Here is a 26,679-nt window from a genome sequence, read left to right on the forward strand (position 1 = left end):
AACGGTCAATATGAGCATCCCTACTATAATGATTATTATAAATTATTATGATTAAATTGAATAATTACATTATAAATGATTGTAAATGAATGAAGAATATGGAAAAGAAAGTAAAACACAACACAAATGTATGGTTGCTCTCTTGAAGCAACACACACAGTTTGCATTTGAGGATCCTCAGATTCTTCATCTTGTAGGATAAGTGTCTCGTCACACTCCTATAAACTACATAACCTTTCTGATAAATTGACATTAATATGGCTGTTTGTTTTGTTCTCTTCACAGACTGTGTGGATGTAAACTCACTGCTCAGTCCTGTGAGAGTTTGTCTTCAGCTCTACAGTCCTCAAATTGCCCCCTGAGAGAGCTGGACCTGACTAACAATGACCTGCAGGATTCTGGAGTGAAGCTTCTTTCTGAAGGACTGAAGAGTCCAAACTGTCAGCCGGAGATACTGAGGTAACTGGTTTTCCATAAAATAATTAACAAAATGCCACCACAATAAATGGCCATTGATTTTTGTCAACAATCTGCTGTCAATGCGATGCCAGAAGAAGAGACGGTCCCACTTTACATTAGGTGGCCTTAATTACTATGTACTTACATTCAAATTAATCAGTTGGTACTATGTACTTATTGTGTACATACATGTTTTTACATTGTACTTATCTTTTTTAAAAACCCTATATGTAATTACATTTGTAATTAATTTCTGTAATTACCACTGTTGATCCATGCCTTACACCCTACCCCACCCCTAAACCTACCCATACCACCAAACCTGTCCCTAACCTTACCCATATCCCATCTTAATAGAAGCAAAAGTGTTATGCAATGCAATATGGCCACATTAAATACATTGTACTTATTTTTTAATGTAAGTACATAATAGTTAAGGCCACCTAATATAAAGTGTGACCAATCAGGGTGTCAACCAAATGTGGTCCACATATGTTTCAGCAAAAAAAGGTATATTAACATGTTTCTGGGCCCCATATATCATTAAACAGATGAGGGCTGCTTCTGGTTTGGATCTAGCACTGGATAATTGAAATATACTTTTTAAAACAAAAACATAAGTGCAGTATAATAATATCTCTTATAGCTAGAGCCACTGTCCCTCTGTCCTCATCGACTGAGGTGCCCCTCTCACCAACCCCCATCACCAGCTCACAGCGCTCCTTTATCGCTCCGTTAAAGATCCACTGATTTGAACACAAATATTGTTCCCAATCAGATCTAATATAACACAAAATTTGCTGTTGTTGGCACACTTTGTAAACAAAAACAATGCAAAAAAAAAAAAAAAAAAAAAAAAAAAACAGAAAGAGTGAAGGAAGGCTGCAAAAGGCAGTTCAACATTACAAACATGAATTCAAGGCTGCAGCAGGTGAATCATCATATAGCATATTTAACAGTGTTTCACACTTTAATTCTTGTAATTAAGTGTATTTTCTATTATAATCACTTGTCTTGATACTAGTAATATAGCAATCATGTCATATTCATAATATTTTATTAAAATCGTATAAATAGTAGGCCTATAAACAGTTAAAAGTTAGAGTTAGGTTTAGTGGGGACAGGATATACAGTTTAATTTAAACATTATTCAATGGTAGGTTCTTATAAAACATGGAAACCCAATGTGTGTATTTGTGTTTAATGTATTTGTTAACATTTTAAGGAACACTGAATATTAATGCAATTAATGTCCAATAAAGCCTGGTTTAAAGCACTTAATTTATGACATTTTTAGATTTTCTGTGACCTAATCTAATCTGTGGTTAATAAGCGTCATCAAAATATTATCTAACTTATGAGTTTTAACATAAGTATAAGTGAGTTAATTAAACACGTTAATTACGGTGCCAATCAATGATGTACTCACTATTTGCATACAGCCTATTAATGTATTAACTACAGTTTATTAACTGTTAATGAACTATAATAGTTTTGAAATAGTTTGGAAGTGGTTAGTTCTTATATTCTGATTATAAAGTGTTATTCAGCACAAACATGAACTCCAGATTATAAACTATTAGGGATGTGATGAGGTCTCATGAGATCTGACTGGTCTTGTGAAAACATGACGATATCCTTGCAAAACATTTAGCAGAGTTTAATGAGAGCTGCACGATTAATATTTAAAAGATCACAATCTCTATTTAAACACCCAAGCAATCTTATTCCTGAATGACAATGATTCAGCTGTGTCTATTACGACTGTTTCAGATGCTCTACTGATGCTTACGATGAGAAACAGGTGTTAAAGACATTCAGATCTGCATTCATGCTGCTGCTGATCCAGAAAGAGCAACACAAACAGTCTGTTTGACCACATAATCATCATTATTTCTGTTACAGACATTTACGTAACAAGTACTGGGATAAAAGTTTATAGTTTAGGTATAAACAAAATGGAAGTATCTTAACATGTATGTATTATAATACTTACCCTCTTCCACCAGGAGGTGGCGACAATTGCACGTTTAAAAAAAGTATTTATCATTGAATCATTCATTCAGGAGATTGTAATAGTAAAAGTTTATTAATTGAGACACTGACTCCTTATTTAGTTTGAATATATATTTTTAAAAGACTTAAGCAATGAACGTTTTGTCAAAACCACTAGTAAATTAAGTTATATTTTTTATAATTTGTCTACTTAGAATTTCTTTTTAGGGCCCGAGCAATGCAGTGCGAGGACCCTATTGGAATTGCTCCATTTATTATTAGGGCCTGAGCCCAAAAGGTCGAAGGCCCTATTGTTCTTTTAAGGATTCTTATTTTTATTTATTTTTTTTTTTTTTTTTTTTGTCAACCGTTGGGGCACTTTTGGGGGCCTTAACATACTCAAAAACTCTTGAAAATTTGCACACACGTTGGAATCTTCCGTCGTCCGGACGCCACATAGGCTGGGACCCAGGCGTGGTTCAGGGCCTCTACAGCGCCCCCTGGAACACAGTTTGAAAACTTGATGTACTGCGCACACATACTTGCACGTATTGATATGAAACTCGGTACACATTCAACTCTGAACAACTTTTGTACTCTATGTCATGTGACTATTATGAGTCAAAGTTATAGCGCCACCAACTGGCAGCAGGAAGCGTGTCATTTTCAAAATGCTTTGAAATCAGCCTCTTAATTTTACTTGATTTTCTTTAAACTTCATCAAAATCATGTCAAAACACGGCCGATAAGAATATGTAAAGGGGTCGATGATAAATCAAATGCTGTTGCCATGGCAATGTGTCAAACTTTAAAATTAGATTCCTGTCTTTTCGAGGCAGATAACATGCTTAGAATTTCATGAAACTCAACACACACATCAATATTAATGATAGTTAGACCCTGGCAAAAGGTCATAAATGGTCGTGGAGCAGGCACTCTATAGCGCCATCTTTTGACAAAAGTTGGGGGGTCGTTTTTCCTACAGTCACCAAACTCTGTACTTATATTATTCTCATCAATCTGGACAACTTTCTAAATTAAACTCATTAGCTAAGACCAACAGGAAGCCGGCTATTTTGATTTGAATGTGGATTTTTTGAAAAATCAGGCTGTAAACAAATTCACACTCCTCCTAAGAACAAGAAGCTTTTCACACCAAACTTTTTTAACATGAAAAGACGATTCTGAAGATGTTAAATTGCGAGCGGATTTGGGATATCTTGAACGGTGTTGACGTGGTGATTTTTTAAAGATGTAGTAAAAAACATAACCCTAATTTTTTATATCTTTAAAGTGCAGCATCCAAACTCTTTAAAACTTTTTTCACACAGAGATCTTATCATTATGAGCAAGTGCTGGTAATATCATAATTATTCAAGCTTCTATGAATTAAAGAAAATTTTAAAAAGAAATCAGTAACCTGCTGTCACTGGGCTGACTGTCTGTGTTCAGTCACTAGAAGAGTGACTGAAGGGGGGAGGGGTGAAAGGGAGAGAGACCAGTGGAACATGCTGTTTTGTTTAAGACCATCTTTGAGGAAGATGCACATTGCACATTGCTGTAGTGTAATCTACATAAATATGTCTGAACTTTGAGAGTCTGGTCTGAAAATATAAAGGGTCACGAACTCTTTCATTCTTTGTATATTGCAGTTGTTGTTTTTTTATTTATTTTTTTACTGAACTGTACCATGAACTTGTCCTATTCAGTCACATAGCAAAAGATTAAGAAAAATAAAACTTTTTAGCATGAGCGATTTATCTTCATTGATAGACATTTATTTTCATAATTAAAATTTTAGATTCAATAAAAAAAACACTAACAATTTCAAGACAAACTTTGACAACAAAACAAACGTTGCTGTTATCTGTTCAAAACATCTGAAAATTGTACCATTTTAAGATGAGTTATATTTATATATCGCCCCATTACAATACCCAACTTGATTTTTAAAGATATTTTGAAAGAATGAAGCGTTTATTGAGCACTTTATTGTGTATTGCTGTACACCCACATGAACTGTGTTCATGTTCATGTTAATTCACAGTACATAAACTAATGTTAAAAGATACTAATTTACCTTTAAACAATATATGAGTACTTTTTTAGGTTAATATTAATTAACATTAATAAATGCTATTTAATTATTGTTCATGTTAACAATGTTAACAAATGAAACTGGATGGTAAAATTGTATATTTAGTGTGTATGTGTCTGTGTGTTGATTTTAAAGTTTAACCCTTTCAATTCTGTAAACTTTAAATCCAAACTGGCTGAAGGTTACTGTGAATGCATGTGCCAACTGGGCACCGTTCTCCTAATTGATTCTTAGTTATGTAGCGCTTAAGAGTGATGTCTTATAACAGGAGTCACCAGCAAAGCAATATCCACACACAAATTGAACAGATAGGTAACGATGACATTTAAGCAGAAATGGTGGGCGTAAAGAAACAATAATAACATTTTGTTATCATCATGAATCATGTTCTTATCTTTATCATCAGAATAAAGGAAAAATGTAGCATATTGATTCACAGTTGGCATTATCTGAAGTCCTTGCAGGGGTTTAGGTTTATAGCAAACTCCTCCTAGAGATTTAATGATATCAACATTATATTTGGTCAGTCTGATCTAGAGGCCTTAGAGATGTTAAATTGTTAAGATCTTGAGTAAAAGGGCGTGTCCGTGGCGGCCTGACAAAATTTGTTGTTTCGCCATGGACATAAAAGTTGTTATAACTCAGCCATAAAATGTCCGATCTGCCTCAAAATTCACAGGTTTGGTAAGAGTCCTGGCCTGAAGACACCTAAATGCCAATATTCAGATATTATCATAGTGCCACCTGTTGGCAGTAGGATATATCATATCTTTCACTAACTCAAACATACCAAAATCAATCTGCACCAGACTTCATATGTTTGATAATAGTGCTGGCCTGAACACATCTACATGCCAATAATCAGTTATAGGCATAGCGCCACCAGCTGGCAGCGGCAAGTTTGGCACATTTAAATGACTTATGACATATTTCTCCTACATTTACTGTATTAAAAGCATACTGCCCACCGTTTGCTGTTTTCCTAAAGCCACCGGTCGGCGGTGAGCCCGGGTGCGAGGGCCCGTTCATCGCTGCTCGCAGCTTTAATTATTCTTCAGCTTCTTCTTCTTCTTCTCCAAAATGAAAAGTCTTTTTGAGGGCCTAAACATGCTCGACAACTCACGAAAATTTATATTTGATACAGTTTTTAGAAGTGGGTGTGGCAAAATGGCTTGGTAGCGCCACCTATAAAATTTCAATGGATTGTGCCACGAGCTACGTTTCACGTACATGTACGAAACTCGGTACACATATGTAACACACCAATACCTACAAAAAAGTATGTTGGTGCAACATCTGAAACCCAACAGGAAGTCAGTTACATTTAATTTCCTGTAAGATTTTTGTACAGTTTTTGCCATTTTCAGGCCTCATACTTTAACGAACTCCTCCTACAGTTTTTATCCGATCATCTTCAAATTTTATGAGTGTCATCATAAGGCCTTTGCGATGTTGAATTGCGAAGGTTTACAGTTTTCGTCGAAGGGTGTGTCCGTGGTGGCCTGACAAATTTTGACATGTCGCCATGAAAAAGGAAGTTGCTGTCAATGTCAGGCAAACAATGTCCGATCTGCCTCAAACTTCACATGATTGATAACAGTCCGGTCCTGAACACACGTCAGTGCCCATATTCAGTTATAGTCTTGGCGCCACCTGCTGACAACAGGAAGTGATGTTTAACACTGTGATACACTATTGGCAACACACTAAAATAAGCCATTGAGTGCTAAACATGCTAAAAACACGCTCAAACATGCTAACATCACTTACTAAGTGCTAAAGCATGCTGTTAATGCGGTGAAAGAGGAAGTTGTTGTAACTCAACCATACAATGTCCGATCTGCCCCAAACATCACATGTTTGATAAGAGTCCTGGCCTGAACACATCTAAAGGCCAATATTCCATTACAATCATAGCGCCACCAGCTGGTAACAGCAAATTACTTGTCTTTCACTAACTTAAACATGCAATGTACAATTTGCACCAAACTTGACATGTTTGGTTTATTACCGGTATTTTAGACTGCATTAGCTATTTCTGAATGTAATAATTAAATCAAGACTCTCTTAATTTTTTTCTTTTTGAGTAGCCTAAAGAAAAAGCTGAACGGTAATGATACAGAGAAACGTATGAACAGAAACAGTAATTAATTTCATCAAATGAACAAACCAATTATTACATCCTGCACTCAATTTACTTAACCCTTATGCGGTCTTCGTTTTGGAATCACACTCATGTTCTTTTTAACAAAACTTAAATTTTGTAACAAAATAATAGTTAAACAAAATGCTTACCCTGTTTATTAATGTTTTCGCTGTTTTTATGCTATTTTTTAAATATAAATAAATTGTTAAATAAATATATATTTTTAATAGGTTTATGTGCAAAAACAGCTTTTTATGTAAAATTCACTTTATAAAATACCCACATTTTAAACTTTCATTCATGGGGATAACATGGATAATCTTATATGGTTTAGTGTAAGATTTTTGCCCATTTTTTGGAAAATGCAGTTTTAAAAGTAAAAAAATATAACTTTTACCACTTGATGGCTGCAGAGCACTACTATTAACTAATTGCTATTTGACCAACAATAAGATATCTTTTCACAAGTTTTTTTTTCAGTTGAGTTCATATCTACATATTATGAAATCACAATTATTACAATAAAATATACTTTTTGGTCAAAGTTAAGCATTTTTTGTACTGAAACAAAACCAGTTCTATTACATATTGAGTAGCAGTACACAACATGAACATAAGAATGCAACAACATCTTTTTTTTTTTTTTGACAAATTATAAGAGAGCAGTTTTTATGGTCTCCAAATGTAGTCCTGTGTGTTTCATGATATAGATATGAACTCAACTGAAAAAAAAAACTTGTGAAAAGATATCTTTCAGATGGTCAAATAGCAAAAAGCATATAGTGGAGCTTTGCAGCCACCTACTGGTAAAGGTATTTTTTTTTACGTTTAAAATTGGATTTTCCAAAAGATGGGCAAAACCCTTACACTAAACCATGTGAAATTATCCATTTTATCCCCATGAATGAAAGTTAGACATGTGGGTTTTTTATGAAAGGAAATTTTACAAAAAAAGCTGTTTTTGAGTAAAAACCTATAAAAATATTTATTTATTAATTTATATATACTTAAAAAATATCCTAAATCCTCCACTGCACACATGAGGAGTAAAAACATTAATAAACAGGAAAATAACATTTTTTTTTTTTTTTTTTTTTAACAATTACTTTATAACAAAAATTGCATTTTGTTGCCTGGGGTCTCTAGAGAATATTTTTCACACTAACAGAAAATCAAGTTATCATTCCAATTAAATTTTTTATTTGTAGATCAAGATAGTGTTGACTGATTAACAAAGTCTCATTCCATTTGGACAAAGGGAACTTTTTATTTTTTATTTTATCGAACGCCATTCAGGGTCCAGAAATCCCCCGAAGATCCTGCACTCAATTTACTTAATACAAGGGAACGAGTTAGGCCTATGTTGTGCACACTATTTAGTAAAAGGAGGAAGCGAATTATACTATTGTGCGCAGGCTTTAAATTTTTACCCTGGGGCTCCGTATAAGCCACTTTAAGTTTAAACATGTCCTTTTAATACGGTGCTGTTGTCTTATAAGTATAGTGTTTATGAAAAGTGAAATGTGAGGAAAATTTATTTTTCCCCGGTTGTCATTTTAGAACATTAAACTCGCTCTACTGCTCTACCTTTGTGCTGAGGTTTTGCGTCTTTTGCAGCGTCTGGAAGCACTGACTTTTAGAATGTTCTGCGACGGGGCTTCCCAAAGGATCAGGGCCCTCACGCACCGCGGGGATGTCCCGTACGCCACTGAATAAAATACTGATTTCCCTATAAGTATATTTCATTAAAGATTTCTTTAAAAAAAAAAGTTTTGTCTAGTTTAAAAATGTTGTCTCTGGCTGTACTCATGTCTCGTTTTGTAGGATAAGTGTCTCGTCACACCCCTATAAACTACATAACCTATCTGACAAATTGACATTAATATGGCTGTTTGTTTTGTTCTTGTCACAGGCTGTGTTGGTGTCAACTCACTGCTCAGTCCTGTGAGAGTTTGTCTTCATCTCTACAGTCCTCAAACTGCCCCCTGAGAGATCTGGACCTGAGTAACAATGACCTGCAGGATTCTGGAGTGAAGCTTCTTTCTGAAGGACTGAAGAGTCCAAACTGTCAGCTGGAGATACTGAGGTAACTGGTTTTCCATAAAATAATTAACAAAATGCTACCACAATAAATGGCCATTGATTTTTGTCAACAATCTGCTGTCAATGCAATGCCAGAACAAGAGACAACATTCCCAGATAGCATCCGGATGTGGGCCACCTTTGGCATAAATGTGGCACAATCAACAAAGACTAATCAGGGTATAAACCAAAAGTGGTCCACATATGTTTCAGTAAATGTGGCGCAGGTGTATTAACATGTTTCTGGGATAGTTTTGGCAAAGATATGGCACAGTGAGCTTTGGCTAATCAGTATGTCAGCCTAACTTGTCCCACATTTGACATGGCAAATATGCTCCATATGTCATAAAACAGATGAGGGCTACTTCTGGTTGGATGCAGCACTCGATAATTGAAATATACATTTGAAATTGTAAATATGGCCTAAAAATTTAATAGAATTTGGCTACTTTTAGTAGGATGCAACACAGTTAACTGATGCAGGCTGATCTGGATATGTGTCTTAAGAATGCTACATAACTAGCTATTTAATTTTGAAACATGCTTTTAATGGCATTTTTTTAATGTGTACAGTGCAGCAAAAAAAAACAAAAAAACAAAAAAACAGAAGTGCAGTATAATAATAGCTCTTATAGCTAGAGCCACTGCCCCTCTGTCCTCATCGACTGAGGTGTCCCTCTCACCAACCCCCATCACCAGCTCACAGCACTCCTTTACTGATCCGTTAAAGATCCACTGATTTGAACACAAATATTGTTCCCCATCAGATCTAATATAACACAAAATTTGCACATCATATTTATAATATTTTATTAAAACCGTATAAATAGTAGGCTTATAAAAAGTTAAAGTAATATAAAAGTTTTAATTTAGTTGTTACTTAGTATGTTGTATAGCTGTATGCTGTAAAATATTAAAGTGCCCCTATTATGCCATTTTAAAGGTAGTTAATATTGTTGTAATAGTCTCTTAAAACAGGTTTACATGTATGCAAGTTCAAAAAACACTTTAGTTTTCTCCAAAATTAGATTTATTTTTACCCCGTTTCTAAATGATTCGTAAACGACTCGTTTGAAGCAGTTCGAAGAATCAGTCTCTCTAAACCCCTCCTTTCCGTGAGCCCTCACTGCTGTGATTGGTCAGATGGTGCAGTCCTTTTGGATTGGTCTACCGCTACAGCGCAAAACGAAACGCCCATTGGCATAACTGAATGACAGCTGCGGAGACCTGTTAATGCATAGAAAAGATAGCCTCGATTTTACCCTATCAATTCGAGCCGGAGTCTGACGATGAAACGGTTGAAGTGTCACATCGACAAGAAACTGTTTTGCAAGCACGACCGGAGCAGGACGTTTCTCAGTGGGTGTCATATGTTAACTGTGGAAAGTGTTTGCAATTTGCTTTTGTAAGCGAACCGGGCACACCTCTACGTTGTGAACTTCAACACTGTACAATCCATAACACTGCGTTAAGCCATCGTTTATCATTATCATTACTTAAACTAATAAGGCAGACAGACAGTCAAGCTGCATCAATCACAAGACTTTTTAGACTACATTGCACTCACAGCTAAACAACAGAACTACAGAAACGCAAGTTAGCCGGTTACCAAGACATGTGCTGGGTTGTTACACACCATAACGTACACAAAGACGTATTTTGAACGATCGCTAGAAAATACAATTATTAATCATACTTACAGGTAGAAGTTCAGAGGAGCAAGCCGGTCCAAATAAACTGGGCACTGATCCATTTTTTAAAACCAAGCGTTTGGTGAATCTCGCGTTGTAACGTTACTCCCCAAGATTATAAAAGCAGTCATCAGTAAAATGACGCGAACACAACACAAGATTGGCATTGGACTGCTGAGGTATTGAAAAAATTAATGTTAACCACTGATAGTTTCATCTTTCGGAAGGGCATATAAAACAAATTCACTCTCACAGGCTGTCACAGCGCAGGGCGTCTTCTTGACATGATGTAATCCACGTGAAAATGGTAGGCCTACTGTTTGTGGGCGGGCAAGTTGTTCGCGAAATAGAATGTGGGCGGACATTACGCAAATGTGTAGCTCGTGACGTGTGGCCGTTACAGAAAAAAGATTCGAATTGCTGACGACTCGTTTAGGCGAATGTGAGCCGACTCTTTTTTTTGATAGACAAAAACTTTATTTATAGTGCACTGTCGGCGTCACAACTTTGCAGATAGTTTATGTTCACATACAGCTACATGACACACTACATGAAATATCATATTTGAAAAGGCATAATAGGGGCACTTTAAATGTCTAATATTATAGGGGAGAGAGGAGTAAGACTAGCCTTTTTTTTTACTTTTTTTTTACTTGTGGCCCTCAAGATAAGTGAAAATGACGCAGAAGTACAATAAAAGTATCCATCTTATCCTAATTAAAGTAATCTTATAATTCTATATGATCCTGACCCAAGTCGAATCAGTAGGTAAGATGCACCATCTGGGTGTAAAATGACCATCTGACTAAATCTGATTCAAACCCATGAGAAATAAATAATTTAAAAAACAAATTAAAACATTTAAAACAGACATCTGGGAAAGTTAAAATCTTAAAATGTTCAAGTGTGGATTTCAGTGTTGTATTTACAAGCGTGACTATGTATATAATGATCAATGGTTTGGGGGAATATTTGTTTCTTCCTGATCTTTCTTGTGACCAGTTGTTTTTATTGAATAATCAGTTCAATATACAAAGAATCAAACAAACACTAATGTGATGTGGACTGTTGTTATATGTGTCTGTAGGTTGTCTGGCTGTATGGTGACAGAGGAAGGCTGTGGTTATGTGTCTTCAGCTCTGAGTTCAAACCCCTCACACCTGAGAGAGCTGGATCTGAGCTACAATCATCCAGGAGATTCAGGAGTGAAGCTACTTTCTGAGAAACTGAAGGATCCAAGCTATTCACTGGACAAACTCAAGTATGTCAGCCTGAGAGATGATGTTGTTTTAATGAGAAAAGATGTCGTTTCAACGAGAAAATATGTCGTTATTACGAAAAAAAAGATCTCGTTATTACGAGAAAAGACGTCATTTTAATTAAAAAATATGTCGTTTTAATGAGAAAAGATGTCGTTTCAACGAGAAAAGATGTCGTTATTACGAGAAAAGATGTTGTTTTAATGAGAAAAACATGTCGTTTCAACAAGAAAAGATATTATACTTTATTATACTTTTATAATTATAATATAATATTGTTTATTTTTGTTCAACCAAGTCCAACAGGCCAGTTTTGAAATACGGAGGGGGCGTTGACCAATCCATAGGGCATGACCAAGTACTTGTAGTGGCCAGTAGGGGTCACGAAGGCCGTCTTCCATTCGTCCCCCTCACGTATTCTCACGAGGTTGTACGCACTGCGGAGGTCCAACTTCGTGAACACCTTAGCGGTGCGGAGTTGCTCGAGGGCCGCAGGGACGAGAGGAAGGGGGTAACGGAATTTGACGGTACCTTGGTTGAGTATACGGTAATCGATGCATGGCCGCAGCCCTCCATCCTTCTTTGCGACGAAGAAGAAGCAGGATGCAGCGGGTGACGTGGATGGCCGGATGTACCCCTGATCGAGCGCCTCCTGTATGTACTCCTCCATTGCCTTGGTCTCCGGAAGCGACAACGGGTAGATCTTACCTCTGGGCATTGGAGCATCCGGAACAAGGTCAATGGCGCAGTCCCATGGCCGATGTGGCGGTAGCTGGGAAGCTCTCTTGGGGCAAAAGACGTCCTGAAATGACGAGTAGACTTCGGGAATCTTGACTGACTGTTTCTCAACAGGACTCACGACTGAAGTGACGTTGATAGATAACCGTTTGGGGTTGGGATGTGGAAGGTCTGGAAAGCAGCGGTCGGTGCATCCTTTTCCCCACTTGGTCCCTTCTCCTGTGCCCCAAGAGAGGATGGGATCATGTGCTACCAGCCACGGGCGCCCCAGAATGATGTCCATAGTAGCTCCCTCCAGAACCAGAAACTGAATCTCCTCACGGTGGAGAAATCCAATTTGAAGCATGATTGGATCACATTTTCGGTGAAATCGAGTCCGTGAGTTGATCCTGTTGGTTATGGGTTGAATCTGGTAGATGGTGGTTGAGGCTTTGGTGCGTAGCTGGAGCTGGAGACAGAGGGTGTCTGAGATGAAGTTTCCCGCTGACCCGGAGTCGATGAGGGCTGCGACTGTAACACAAGAGGCGTGGGTGGTTAACTGAACATTGGTAGTCAGTGGGTGCATGTTGTCCAAATCCGTACATATTACACTCACCGCGGATCGTACTGGGCGTAGAGGACAGTTGAGACGGACGTGTCCCGCAGCCCCACAGTACATGCAAAGACCCCGGGTCAGCCTTCTCTGTCGCTCAGCTGCAGAGATCTTTCCTGACTCGAGGATCATCGGTTCTGGTTCTGGAGGGCTGGCGGTTGACAAGGGTCGGAGGAGTGCAGTGTTGGTAGACTGGTCTTGGTAGGATTTCAGACGATCAGAACAACGAAGTGACTGCTGAATGAATTTCTCTAATCCCATCGAGTCATCCAAGGCAGCTAACTGCATCCGGAGGTTGGGTTCCAGACCGAGCCGGTACGTGGTCAGTAACGATCGCTCATTCCATCCGCTGGCAGCGGCCAAAGTGCGAAAACGTAGGGAATAATCTTGAGTCGTCATACTTCCCTGTTTTAGATGATACAGTTCTTCTCCTGTGGATACTTCTGCATCAGAGTGTCCGAAAACTTCTTTGAAATGAGCGACAAAGGTTTGAAGCGATTGCGTTGCCGGCCCGGCCTGCTGATATAAGGTATCAGCCCATTTGAGAGCTGGTCCTGTAAGCAGAGACGTGATGAAAGCGATCTTTGAAGAATCTGTGGGATAGAGAGCAGGTTGCATTGTAAATATAAGGGAGCATTGTAATAAAAATCCGCTGCACTCCTCCACCCCGCCAGAGTAGGGCGCTGGTCGGGCCATGGGACTGGAGTTGACGGGGACCGAAGAAGTGCTGGGTGCTGGTGGTGCTGTGGGACGAACTGAAGACGGTATGGTGGCATGACTAGCCAACAAAACCTTCTGTAGGGAGTCCACCAGCTCTTGAAATGGATCCGGATTGCTCATGCTGTTCGCTGTTTTCGGTCCGGGCTAACTGTTACGGAAGAAGACCAGAAGACAGAGGTAAGTGATAATATCAACAGGTTTATTCACAGCAGAGCAGGATGACGATGATAGCATGCAAAACCGGGTAAGTAAACAGTCCAGGGATGTGATTCTTGAAATGTAGACAGTTGGGGATTAATGGATACTTTTCCTTTCCAGGAACGACGGGAGGAGGACCGGTGAAGGATGACGCACACACACACACACCGTTGGAGTTCAGGCGCTTGACTTATGGCTGACACACCGCTGACTGGAGACAGAGACTTGACTTGGACTGGAACAGACGAGAAGACAGGTAAGTAATCAGAAGGTAAGTATTCGGGTAAGTTCGGTAGAGAATTGAGACCACTAGAGTGAAGCTCAATGAGTCCGCTTCGTGCAAACGAGCCCGGACACTGATGGCTGTGTGTGTGGTGTTTTTATGGTGCGTGGATGATTGGGTGCAAGTGCGTGATGACTAGAATTCAGGTGACTGTGATCGGGGCGTGATTGTGGGTGCAGAACCTGACCAATCCGTAACACATGCAGTTTTTAAATGAAGGGTTTTTTATTATGAAGGGGGGAAAAAATCCAAACCCACATGGCCCTGTGTGAAAAAGTGTTTCCTGAGCAGTAAATCAGCTTATTAGAATGATTTCTGAAGATCATGTAACACATGTCTGGAGTAATGATGCTGAATATTTAGTTTGATCACAGAAATTACATTTTAAAATATATTCAAATAGAAACAGTTAAAAATATTTCACAATATTACTGTGTTTGCTGTAATTTGGACTCAATTTCAATTATAGGTTTGCTCATTCTCATTTATACCTGTTCACATTCACCCTGACTATCACTGTATTAATTGTCAAGTTTTTAACTGTATAGTTTCATAGCAACACCTTAGCAACCACCCAGAATGTGTTATCAACCACACTGCAAATACCCTAGCAACCATATTGCAGCAGCCTAGCAACTGCATAGCAACACTCTAGAAACCACCCAGAACACCTTAAGTACTACATAGTAACACCCTAGCAACCACACTGAGTGCCTTAGCAACAGCATAGCAATGTTATCAGCATCAATGGAACCACCCAAGAACTAGGGATGCACCAAAATGAAAATTCTTGTCCGAAACCGAAAACCGAAAAAGAGGAAACCAAGGCCGAAAACCGAAACACCAAAAGAATTATGCCAATTATTAGTACCATTGCATTTATGACTATGACTGTGTACTAATTTTACTATTATCAAGGCATTGTAATCGCATACATTAATATTAAAGTTTCAAAGAATAAATCAGTTATATTAATTTGAACAATTATTATCAATCAAGTATTATATTACTTATAAAATTTTTTACAAAATTTAAACAAAGGCAGTAAAATATATATAACACATTATCCATCAGTTCTCATTTACAACTCTATGTGTTTCTCTTCCAGCAGGAGGCGCTGTCAGAATGGTAAACAAAGCAGCGCAGCAAATGACTTTGAAACGTGCAGCGCTCATATTTATTCAATGGATAGCCTTTTGAAGTTTCATCAAATTAAGTGCTTTAAGTCTTTCAAAAAGCAACCCTTAGACAATAGTAGGCAACTAAATTAATATCAGCATATGAAGTATAATCGTCTCTCATTGTCTCTGAGAGAATGCATGTCAGATGCTGAAAGCACTGTCAGTTTTTACTTTCACTTTAACATATTGTGCAGTTTTCACGTTGCTTGTGTGATATCCATATGCTCAATGCATCCCTACTAAGGACCCTGGCAACTACATAGGTGACAGCCTAGCAACCACCCAGAGTACCCTAGCAACTGCGTAGCAATGCCTTAGAAACCACTCAGAACACATAGCAACTGCATAGCAACCACCCAAGTACTACATAGCAACAGTTTAATAAATGACTGAATGTGTCTCTTTGTGTGTTTTCTAGTGTGGATCATGGAGGAGAATCCAGGATTACAGCAGGACCGAAGAAATGTATGTCTACAAACACAAACACACACACACACACACACACACACACACACACACACACATATATATATATATATATATATATATAACACACACACACACACACACACACACACACACACAACATTACGCTGCATTACCAAGAGCAAGATGAATAAAGAGTGCCTGATCTTAATACACAACCACACATCTCACAACCAGTGCTGGAAGTGTCACATTACAAAAGTAATAATATTACAGAAATACATTACTTTTTGCTGTAACGCGGTTATATAACGCATTACTAATACAATTTGGGTAATAATATTACTCGTTACAATCTCAGTAACGCAAGTTACAACAACATATTTTAACTCAAAATTAGTTTCCCTGCTGAAAAAAACAGCATATGCCGGTTAGGTATGTTTTGGTGCTGGGATGCTGGTTTTAGCTGGTTTATGCTGGTGCTTTGCTGGTTTATGCTGGTCTTTGACCACCAACATGACCAGCATAAACCAGCTAAAACCAGCATCTCTGCACCAAAACATACCTAACTGGCATATGCTGTTTTTTTCAGCAGGGTTGTGAATTTAAAAAATCCACAGGTAAAATAGTTTGTCTTCCTGTTGCTGGAATCCGATGTTTGAGATGACTGCAGAGACGGATTCTACATTTGTGAGATGGACACACTCCCGTTATGAAGAAATAACACGAGTAACTCCTGCAAACAGCTGGACTGGTGCCACTAACACTAAACTAACGAACAGAGCTGCGGAGTCAGAGAAGAGACAAAATGAATCAGATGAGTGCAGACAAGCAACAAAAATGACCTTTAAAAATGACAAAATCTGTATTTATTAAATCATGGTCTATATATCAAATGAATGAACATGCGAATCCACCAGTTCGGCTAACACTCGTAAACATAAGAGTTTGACGTATGATTCTGAGTGTTTGGAAACTGGTGGATTACTGAGCTGAAATTACATATCATTGACAAAATCATCAAAAGTAAATGCACTTTGCAAACTTTCATTAGATGCCAGTGTTTAGTTTGTCAACCGCCGTTAAAGGACGACGATGAAACGCAAACAGGTGTAAACATTGTTTTTCAGAGGCGTGCTCTGCCCTAAATGTGACACTCCCCAAAGCAGTGCTACGGATCACTGTTTCTGTGTCAGTAAGCGACGCCACTAAACCTCGTGATGCCATTTGCTCCTCAAACTGTCAGTCAAACCGTATTATTCCTCCCGCCTCTCTCGTGAATGAAGGGCGGCGCGCAGTTTGAGGCATCTCAGCTTGTTTGCAGACTTAAGGTCAGTGGTGTAGTGGAGGCTTTATGCAGATATATGGCGTATACCCACTTCTTTATCAGGCGGCTTTGCGTATACCCCTCTTCTAAATCCCCTCCGATGCGCATCATTCAGTATTGTCCTGCATTAGCCAAAATCACCACAGTCCACCACATCCAGTCATATGCGGATAAATGTAAATATTCCAACTAAATATTCCAATAAAAACTATAGCCAGGTTTCCATCCAAGGATTTTTTTGCTAAAAAAATATTTAGCTGATTGAAGCAGTTTATCGATAAAATGTCTCGACAAAATCTTTTTCCGTTTAACTTTAGCGCATGAATTCTATATCGATAGTTTAAATGTCGCAAAAATTTGTGTGGAAACTTTCTGTCCAGAAAAGGGGCTTTAACGCAAAAATAGTACTGTGACTCACTTTAAAGCACCGTTTCTCTGTAAGCATTAAATCATATTCATATTAGATTATATTTATTCTCGGTTCTGTTCTACAATTAAATTTAAAGGATTTGTTCCCAGCCAACATGCATATGTGGGGCCCACATGGTTTATGCTTGGGCTATATGGGTACCAAGTGGGCATGGTCCCAAAATGGGCATCTTATCTGGGGCCCACTTGAGGTAGCTAAGTAGGTCCCACATGGGTCAAAAGAGGTGGGCTCCCCATGTGGGTCCCAGCTGGGTCACTAATGAGCAATGAGCATATGGGCTCAAAATGGTCTATACAAGTGGGGCCCATATGGGTTTAACATATGGGTCAGTCATGGGCAAACTCAATCAATCCCATACAGGCTGCCTACATGGGGCCAAGGTAGTACCCATATAGTTACCGTCTATATGGTTTAAGAATGGGGAAACACATACGGGGCCCGCTTTGATGAACCATATGGGTTTGGCATGGGCAAACTCAATCAATCCCATACAGGCTGCCTGGATGGGGCCAATGTAGTACCCAGATAGTTACCATCTATATGGGTTCAAAATGGGGAAACACATATGGGGCCCACTTTGATAAACCATATTGGTTTGGCATGGGTAACCTCAAACAATCCCATATAGGCTGCCTACATGGGGCCAAGGTAGTACCCAGATAGTTAACGTCTATATGGGTTCAGAATGGGGAAACACATATGGGGCCCGGTTTGATAAACCAAATGGGTTTGGCATGGGCAAACTCAATCAATCCCATACATGCTGCCTAGATGGGGCCAATGTAGTACCCAGATAGTTACCATCTATATGGGTTCAAAACGGGGAAACACATATGGGGCGCACTTTGATAACCCATATGGGTTTGGCATGGGCAAACTCAATCAATCCCATACAGGCTGCCTAGATGGGGCCAATGTAGTACCCAGATAGTTACCATCTATATGGGTTCAAAACGGGGAAACACATATGGGGCCCACTTTGATAACCCATATGGGTTTGGCATGGGCAAACTCAATCAATCCCATACAGGCTGCCTAGATGGGGCCAATGTAGTACCCACATAGTTACCATCTATATGGGTTCAAAACGGGGAAACACATATGGGGCGCACTTTGATAACCCATATGGGTTTGGCATGGGCAAACTCAATCAATCCCATACAGGCTGCCTAGATGGGGCCAATGTAGTACCCAGACAGTTACCATCTATATGGGTTCAAAACGGGGAAACACATATGGGGCCCACTTTGATAACCCACATGGGTTTGGCATGGGCAAACTCAATCAATCCCATACAGGCTGCCTAGATGGGGCCAATGTAGTACCCACATAGTTACCATCTATATGGGTTCAAAACGGGGAAACACATATGGGGCCCACGTTGATAAACCATATGGGTTTGGCATGGGTAAACTCAATCAATCCCATATAGGCTGCCTACATGGGGCCAAGGTAGTACCCAGATAGTTAACGTCTATATGGGTTCAGAATGGGGAAAAACATATGGGGCCCGGTTTGATAAACCATATGGGTTTGGCATGGGCAAACTCAATCAATCCCATACAGGCTGCCTACATGGGGCCAAGGTAGTACTCAGATAGTTAACGTCTATATGGGTTCAGAAACGGGAAACACATATGGGGCCCACTTTGATAACCCATATGGGTTTGGCATGGGCAAACTCAATCAATCCCATATAGGCTGCCTACATGGGGCCAAGGTAGTACCCAGATAGTTAACGTCTATATGGGTTCAGAATGGGGAAACACATATGAGGCCCGGTTTGATAAACCATATGGGTTTGGCATGGGCAAACTCAATCAATCCCATACAGGCTGCCTACATGGGGCCAAGGTAGTACTCAGATAGTTAACGTCTATATGGGTTCAGAATGGGGAAACACATATGGGGCCCACTTCGATAAACCATATGGGCTTGGAATGGGCAAACTCAATCAATCCCATACAGTCTGCCTACATGGGGCCAATGTAGTACCCAGATAGTTAACGTCTATATGGGTTCAGAATGGGGAAACACATATGGGGCCCACTTTGATAAACCATATGGGTTTGGCATGGGCAAACTCAATCAATCCCATACAGTCTTCCTACATGGGGCCAATGTAGTACCCAGATAGTTAACGTCTATATGGGTTCAGAATGGGGAAACACACATGGGGCCCGGTTTGATAAACCAAAAGGGTTTGGCATGGGCAAACACAATCAGTCCCATACAGTCTGCCTACATGGGGCCAATGTAGTACCCAGATAGTTAACGTCTATATGGGTTCAGAATGGGGAAAAACATATGGGGCCCGGTTTGATAAACCAAAAGGGTTTGGCATGGGCAAACTCAATCAATCCCATACAGTCTTCCTACATGGGGCCAATGTAGTACCCAGATAGTTAACGTCTATATGGGTTCAGAATGGGGAAACACATATGGGGCCCGGTTTGATAAACCAAAAGGGTTTGGCATGGGCAAACACAATCAGTCCCATACAGTCTGCCTACATGGGGCCAATGTAGTACCCAGATAGTTAACGTCTATATGGGTTCAGAATGGGGAAAAACATATGGGGCCCGGTTTGATAAACCATATGGGTTTGGCATGGGCAAACTCAATCAATCCCATACAGGCTGCCTACATGGGGCCAAGGTAGTACTCAGATAGTTAACGTCTATATGGGTTCAGAAAGGGGAAACACATATGGGGCCCACGTTGATAAACCATCTGGGTTTGGCATGGGTAAACTCAAATTAATCCCATACAGTCTGCCTACATGGGGCCAATGTAGTACCCAGACAGTTACCATCTATATGGGTTCAAAATGGGGAAACACATATGGGGCCCACGTTGATAAACCATATGGGTTTGGCATGGGTAAACTCAATCAATCCCATATAGGCTGCCTACATGGGGCCAAGGTAGTACCCAGATAGTTAACGTCTACATGGGTTCAGAATGGGGAAACACATATGGGGCCCGGTTTGATAAACCATATGGGTTTGGCATGGGCAAACTCAATCAATCCCATACAGGCTGCCTACATGGGGCCAAGGTAGTACTCAGATAGTTAACGTCTATATGGGTTCAGAATGGGGAAACACATATGGGGCCCACTTTGATAAACCATATGGGTTTGGCATGGGCAAACTCAATCAATCCCATACAGGCTGCCTACATGGGGCCAATGTAGTACTCAGATAGTTAACGTCTATATGGGTTCAGAATGGGGAAACACATATGGGGCCCACTTTGATAAACCATATGGGTTTGGCATGGGCAAACTCAATCAATCCCATACAGTCTGCCTACATGGGGCCAATGTAGTACCCAGATAGTTAACGTCTATATGGGTTCAGAATGGGGAAACACATATGGGTCCCACATTGATAAACCATATGGGTTTGGCATGGGCAAACTCAATCAATCCCATACAGTCTGCCTACATGGGGCCAATGTAGTACCCAGATAGTTAATGTCTATATGGGTTCAGAATGGGGAAACACATATGGGGCCCGGTTTGATAAACCAAAAGGGTTTGGCATGGGCAAACTCAATCAGTCCCATACAGTCTGCCTACATGGGGCCAATGTAGTACCCAGATAGTTAACGTCTATATGGGTTCAGAATGGGGAAACACATATGGGGCCCGCTTTGATAAACCATATGGGTTTGGCATGGGCAAACTCAATCAGTCCCATACAGTCTGCCTACATGGGGCCAATGTAGTACCCAGATAGTTAACGTCTATATGGGTTCAGAATGGGGAAACACATATGGGGCCCGCTTTGATAAACCATATGGGTTTGGCATGGGCAAACTCAATCAATCCCATACAGTCTGCCTACATGGGGCCAAGGTAGTACCCACATAGTTAACGTCTATATGGGTTCAAAACTGGGAAACACATATGGGGCCCAGTTTCATAAACCATATGGGTTTGGCATGGGCAAACACAATCAGTCCCATATAGGGAGCCCACATGGGGCCAAATTGGTACCCACATAGTTAATTGATAGTTACCAAAAAATAACTACAATACTTATATTTTTTTTTCATTGTAAAACCATTATAAATTTTCATAAGGGACATGGGGTCCTCTTGGCCAAACCAAATATGATTCTAACCCTAATCAAACATGACTGTGTCTAATTTACAAATAGTTTGGAGCATTATGATTAGCTTTTGGTTAGAGCCGTGTTTGGTTAGAGTTAGAACTAAACTCAGCAAGACAATCGTCACAATTCTGTCGTCATTTGCTCATTCTCTGTTCAAAACCTGCATGAAGTCTTTCTTCTGTTGAACATTATCTAAATTATTTTTGAAATAGTTATTTTAAAGAATGTTGGAAGCCAGTTGCTGGACACATCTTGGGAAATAAAAATTAATAAATAAAAAGGCTATGGAAGTCATTGGGGGCCAGAAACTTTTTGTTAAGATAATTTCCCAAAATATTTGTGTATATTGTTTTTATTACACAGAAAAAAATAATACAGGTTTAGTACAACTTAAGGTGAGGTAATGATAGCAGAATTTTGGAGCTGAAGAACCCAGCTGGTACAGGCAAACCAGGTCAAACCTGGGTGTGGTCAAAAATGTCCTGCATAGCACATGTCTTTTGATATCTGAAATTGGGCAAATGACCTGTACACTCATAGGACATTACATATTCAAAGTGTCAGTTTTTAGTGGTCTGATTTTGTGAGTTACAGCACAATGCTTATCACAATAGATGTTTTTATATAAGAAAAAAATAAGGAAAACTGTGCACTTTAATGAAAAGGTTAGAGATTACTAATTATCTCTAAATAATGGGATAACATATTTGGATTGTAATCGCTTTGAGACGGGTAGAAGAATTCAAACCCTCTAGCAGCTTGTCATGTGCCCTGATTTAGTGAAACTCCCCCAGTTTTATGGTCAGTCGGAGTGACAAATGCATTTCTAGAGATATTCTTTTAAATTTTGTAAGGTCATCAGTTCATATAATAAAATAGCCCAAGTAAAGAAAGATATTATGGAATTTTATGTTTCTGAAATGTATCATTAGCTTTTTTTTATTTTATGTCCCAGCACATGACAAACCATCAAAGTTATAAAATGGTTTGCTAAATGATTGAAAAGGGTTAACAAAAATACTTTTAAATCAAAGTTGATTTTTTTTTTTTACATGATACACTATTGCCAGTATTTTCTCCCTTCTAATGAACAGGTTTGACTACTTTAGTAATTTCCATTAGAACAAACTTAATGTTTAAGCATAAAATGATATTATAGGGAATTGTGTGCTTCTAATTTTATAGCAACAGTTTGGACAGGAGCCTCTTCAATTGTAAGATGACAATGCCTTTGTGTATAAGGCAAGGTTCAAACCGAAATGACTGATTCAGTCAGTGTGGAAGAACTTGACTGGTCTGCATAAAGCCAAGTCCTAATCCCAGTTGAACACCTCTGGACTGATTTTTAAATGACCTTGAGCCAAAAACTCATCGCCAAACACCAATGACTTGTACAAACACCACATGGACAAAAGTATTAGGACACCCCTTCTTTAAAACAGAAATAGGCACTTCTAAAACTGTGGCAACAAAAATGGGAACATAATTAATGTAGCCTATTTAAAAATTGTATTTCCATCTCTGTTGAAAAAGTTTTGGATTTGTCCAAAATGACTGTACCGATATGTACAAGTCATTGGTGTTTGGTGATAACTTTTTGGCTCAATGTCTGCATTTAAAGTCACACCGAGGTGTTCAACTGGGATTAAGACTTGGCTTTATGCAGACCAGTCAAGTTCTTCCACACTGACTGAATCAATCATTTCAATTTGAACCTTGCCTTATACACAAAGGCATTGTTATGTTAAAACTGTTGCTATTAAAATTAATTCCCTAGAATATAATTTTATGCTTAAACATTAAGATTTGTACTCATGGAAATTACTAAAGTAGTCAAACCTGTTCATTAGAAGGGTACTTTTGGCTATATAGTGTATGTATTTTGAATCAATATCTTTGTTTTGATTTTGTGGACCTACAATTTTGTGAATGGCTTTTTATTTCATACACTGAAAACAATTTTTGAACAACTATTAAAATAATACAGCCTACAAATAACACTAAACACACATATTTCTTTAAAAAAATCTTTATCTTGCCATTACCACGCTGGTTGTATAACCTTGCTGGAGGGATCATGATTGGTTAAGCTGACTGCCATCTGACAAGTAACTGGCCAATGACAACTGTGCGCGCCTTTACTGGTCAAGTTTGAAAATACGTTAGTTTGTTACATTTTTATTTTAAATTAACTCGCGTTGTGACATGTGGAGAACAAAAGCTGGAATGTGAACACAGAGGAAGACCGGACTGGATCTGTGAGGTCCTGCAAGCAGATTGCTGATATCAGGTAAGCGAACATATTTCAGTCTTTCTAGCTTTATGTTCTTTCTGTGTAAATTCCACATGAGGTAACAGACGCACTATGACTTGCATCTGTGCTTCATCAAAGATGTTACACCAGATGCTAATCGCGATTAGCATATTAGCACGTATTTGTAGCCCCTGATATTGCTATGTGTTATAGATAGGCTACGAATGTTGTCAGCTAATTTAAACGCAATGCATGAGAAGGAGCAATGAGTACAGTGATGAAAGTGCTATTAAAGCTCGGAAACACAGGAATCTAACTATAAAACACAAACTGCTACCAATAACATTATTTTTAATCTTTGATTCTAAATCTTTCATGGGATTAAAATATAAAAGTATGGTTCTTCTCATAATCAAAAATACATTTGTAAGACATTTGCCCCACTGATTATCAATATGACTAACTTTTTTATTCTTTTGTCTTTCTTCATCTGAGATAACAAATACGGAGAACATGCTACCATCATCAGTCCTTTAGTTGTTTCACTACAAAAAATATTATGAGTCCTTCATGAGCCTTAAATGGGTCTGGATAAATGCAGCTGCAGGTAAAATTATGTTAAGTTTTGGTTTGATTTGGGTGCACAAATTTTTAAGCTACAATTGTGTTTACCTTGTTTTGATACATTTATAAAAAGAGTCTATTGTTGTGAATCCAGTGTCTTTTTGGGGATTCACATTTTTTCTTTTTGGATTGCCATGAGTTAGGCATATTCTTACATTTTTAATTATATAATAACTAACAGTCTCAAAGCTGACTGTTCATGTTTTCTGAATGATTTATAGTGGCAAATGTTGGTACGATTGAAAAACATTTTGTATAAGAGTTCAAAAGAATTTTAAAAGTGAAATCTTTATTTTTAAGGACTTATCAGCCCACCCCAGACCGACTGAGGATTCAGCTGATTACTGGCAATATAATGGAGGGCTCTTCTTTATCTGCTACACTCCACTAGAACTTCTGGTATGGATTTATTAACTATTTGCAAAGTTTTGATTTGATGTAATTTAATAAAATGTACTTTTTAATTTACTTTTATGTCCTATTTAAATTTGTTTTTACATAATTTACTTAATACAGTGTGCAGTTAGGATTCTGAATTATGTGTAATGATTTAAATTCTAAATTGACTCTAAAAATTAATTTGCCAGAACCTACAATTACGTGTTATTTTATTTTTTATTTTATTATTATATATTTTTTTGTTAAATCTTCAGGTAGTAAAAAAAAAAAAAAAGTTTTAGTATTTTAGTTTATCTAAGAGCTCTAACTTATGTTATTAAAACTGTAACCCTTAAGTCGATCCATCCTGGAAATTTAAGAATGGTCCAAATTTGTGATCAACTCAGTTGTTTTCCAACGGCACAAAGAAGAATATTTTAAAATTTCTATTTTAAATCACTCATAAATCATCAGCATTAATAATATTAATAATAATAAAAAATACTTAAAAGGGATAGTTCACCCAAAAATGAAAATTTGATGTTTATCTGCTTACCCCAAATGCATCCAAGATGTAGGTGACTTTGTTTCCTCAGAAAAACACAAACGAAGATTTTTAACGAAAACTGGTGCGGTCTGCCAGCCTTATCATGGACGTGGATGGGCACCAAACCTTTAAAAGTAAACAAAAACATGCACAGACAAATCCAAATTATACCCTGCGACTCGTGAGGATACATTGATGTCCTAAGACACGAAACGATCGATTTTTGTTAGAAACTGAACAGTTTTTATATCATTTTTTACCTTTGATACACAGCCACGTCCATCTGTCCTGAGCACGGGCTCATCATCCGGATCGTTATTCGTGTAGCGCTCTGGCATAGTATACACAAACACCGGAAGCGATCTGTCGCATGAATACAACACTCATTGTTTCCACAGTGCTCAGAGATTGTGGCTATAGCGGCTATTCAAAATGGTAATTACTTGCGCGTATCCTGATTGTTCAAAACGATTTAAAACTCATCCGGGACTTGTACTGATTTCCCCTTACGGCGTTTGCGTATTCTTCGCCTGAGCGCGAGCACATGTAACGTAACTGATGCCAAACTCGTGCTCAGGACAGATGGACGTGGCTGTGTATCAAAGGTAAAAAATGATATAAATACTGTTCAGTTTCTCGCAAAAAACGATCTTTTCGTGTCTTAAGACATCAATGTATCGTCACAAGCCGCAGGGTGTAATTTGGATTTGTCTGTGCATGTTTTTGTTTACTTTTAAAGGTTTGGTGCCCATCCACGTCCATGATAAGGCTGGCAGACTGCACCGGTTTTCGTTAAAAATCTCTGTTTGTGTTTTTCTTAGGAAACAAAGTCACCTACATCTTGGATGCATTGGGGGTAAGCAGATAAACAAATTTTCATTTTTGGGTGAACTATCCCTTTAAGCATTATTTTGTTGGTCGATTCCATCCATGGACATAGAATATAAATGCGAGAATCTGCCTAATAGTAAAATGACAAAGTCTTGATAAAAAAATGTATTATCATTTTTGTTGTTATTATTATTATTATTTTCTAAATGGTTAACTCATAACAATAATTGAAGTGGTCCTTTAAAACACATTGCATATTTATGCTTCATAAACTGATTTTATCAATAAAAAATTTA

General features: G+C 38.5%; 1 protein-coding gene and 1 pseudogene across 1 annotated transcript in view; one reads left to right on the forward strand and one right to left on the reverse strand.

Moving 5' to 3' along the window:
• Positions 1-26,679, reverse strand: part of LOC141332940 (uncharacterized) — a 470,295-nt pseudogene that overhangs the window by 208,997 nt on the left and 234,619 nt on the right.
• LOC141333350 (NACHT, LRR and PYD domains-containing protein 3-like) overlaps positions 1-26,679 on the forward strand; it is a 167,918-nt gene that overhangs the window by 125,587 nt on the left and 15,652 nt on the right. Inside the window, exons 4-7 of the mRNA XM_073838334.1 lie at positions 286-451; positions 8,699-8,784; positions 11,559-11,732; positions 15,861-15,907. Coding sequence (XP_073694435.1) covers positions 286-451; positions 8,699-8,784; positions 11,559-11,732; positions 15,861-15,907 — 473 coding nt within the window. The remainder of the gene's footprint in view (positions 1-285; positions 452-8,698; positions 8,785-11,558; positions 11,733-15,860; positions 15,908-26,679) is intronic.

Source organism: Garra rufa, chromosome 4, assembly GCF_049309525.1.
Source record: "Garra rufa chromosome 4, GarRuf1.0, whole genome shotgun sequence".
NCBI lineage: Eukaryota > Metazoa > Chordata > Actinopteri > Cypriniformes > Cyprinidae > Garra > Garra rufa.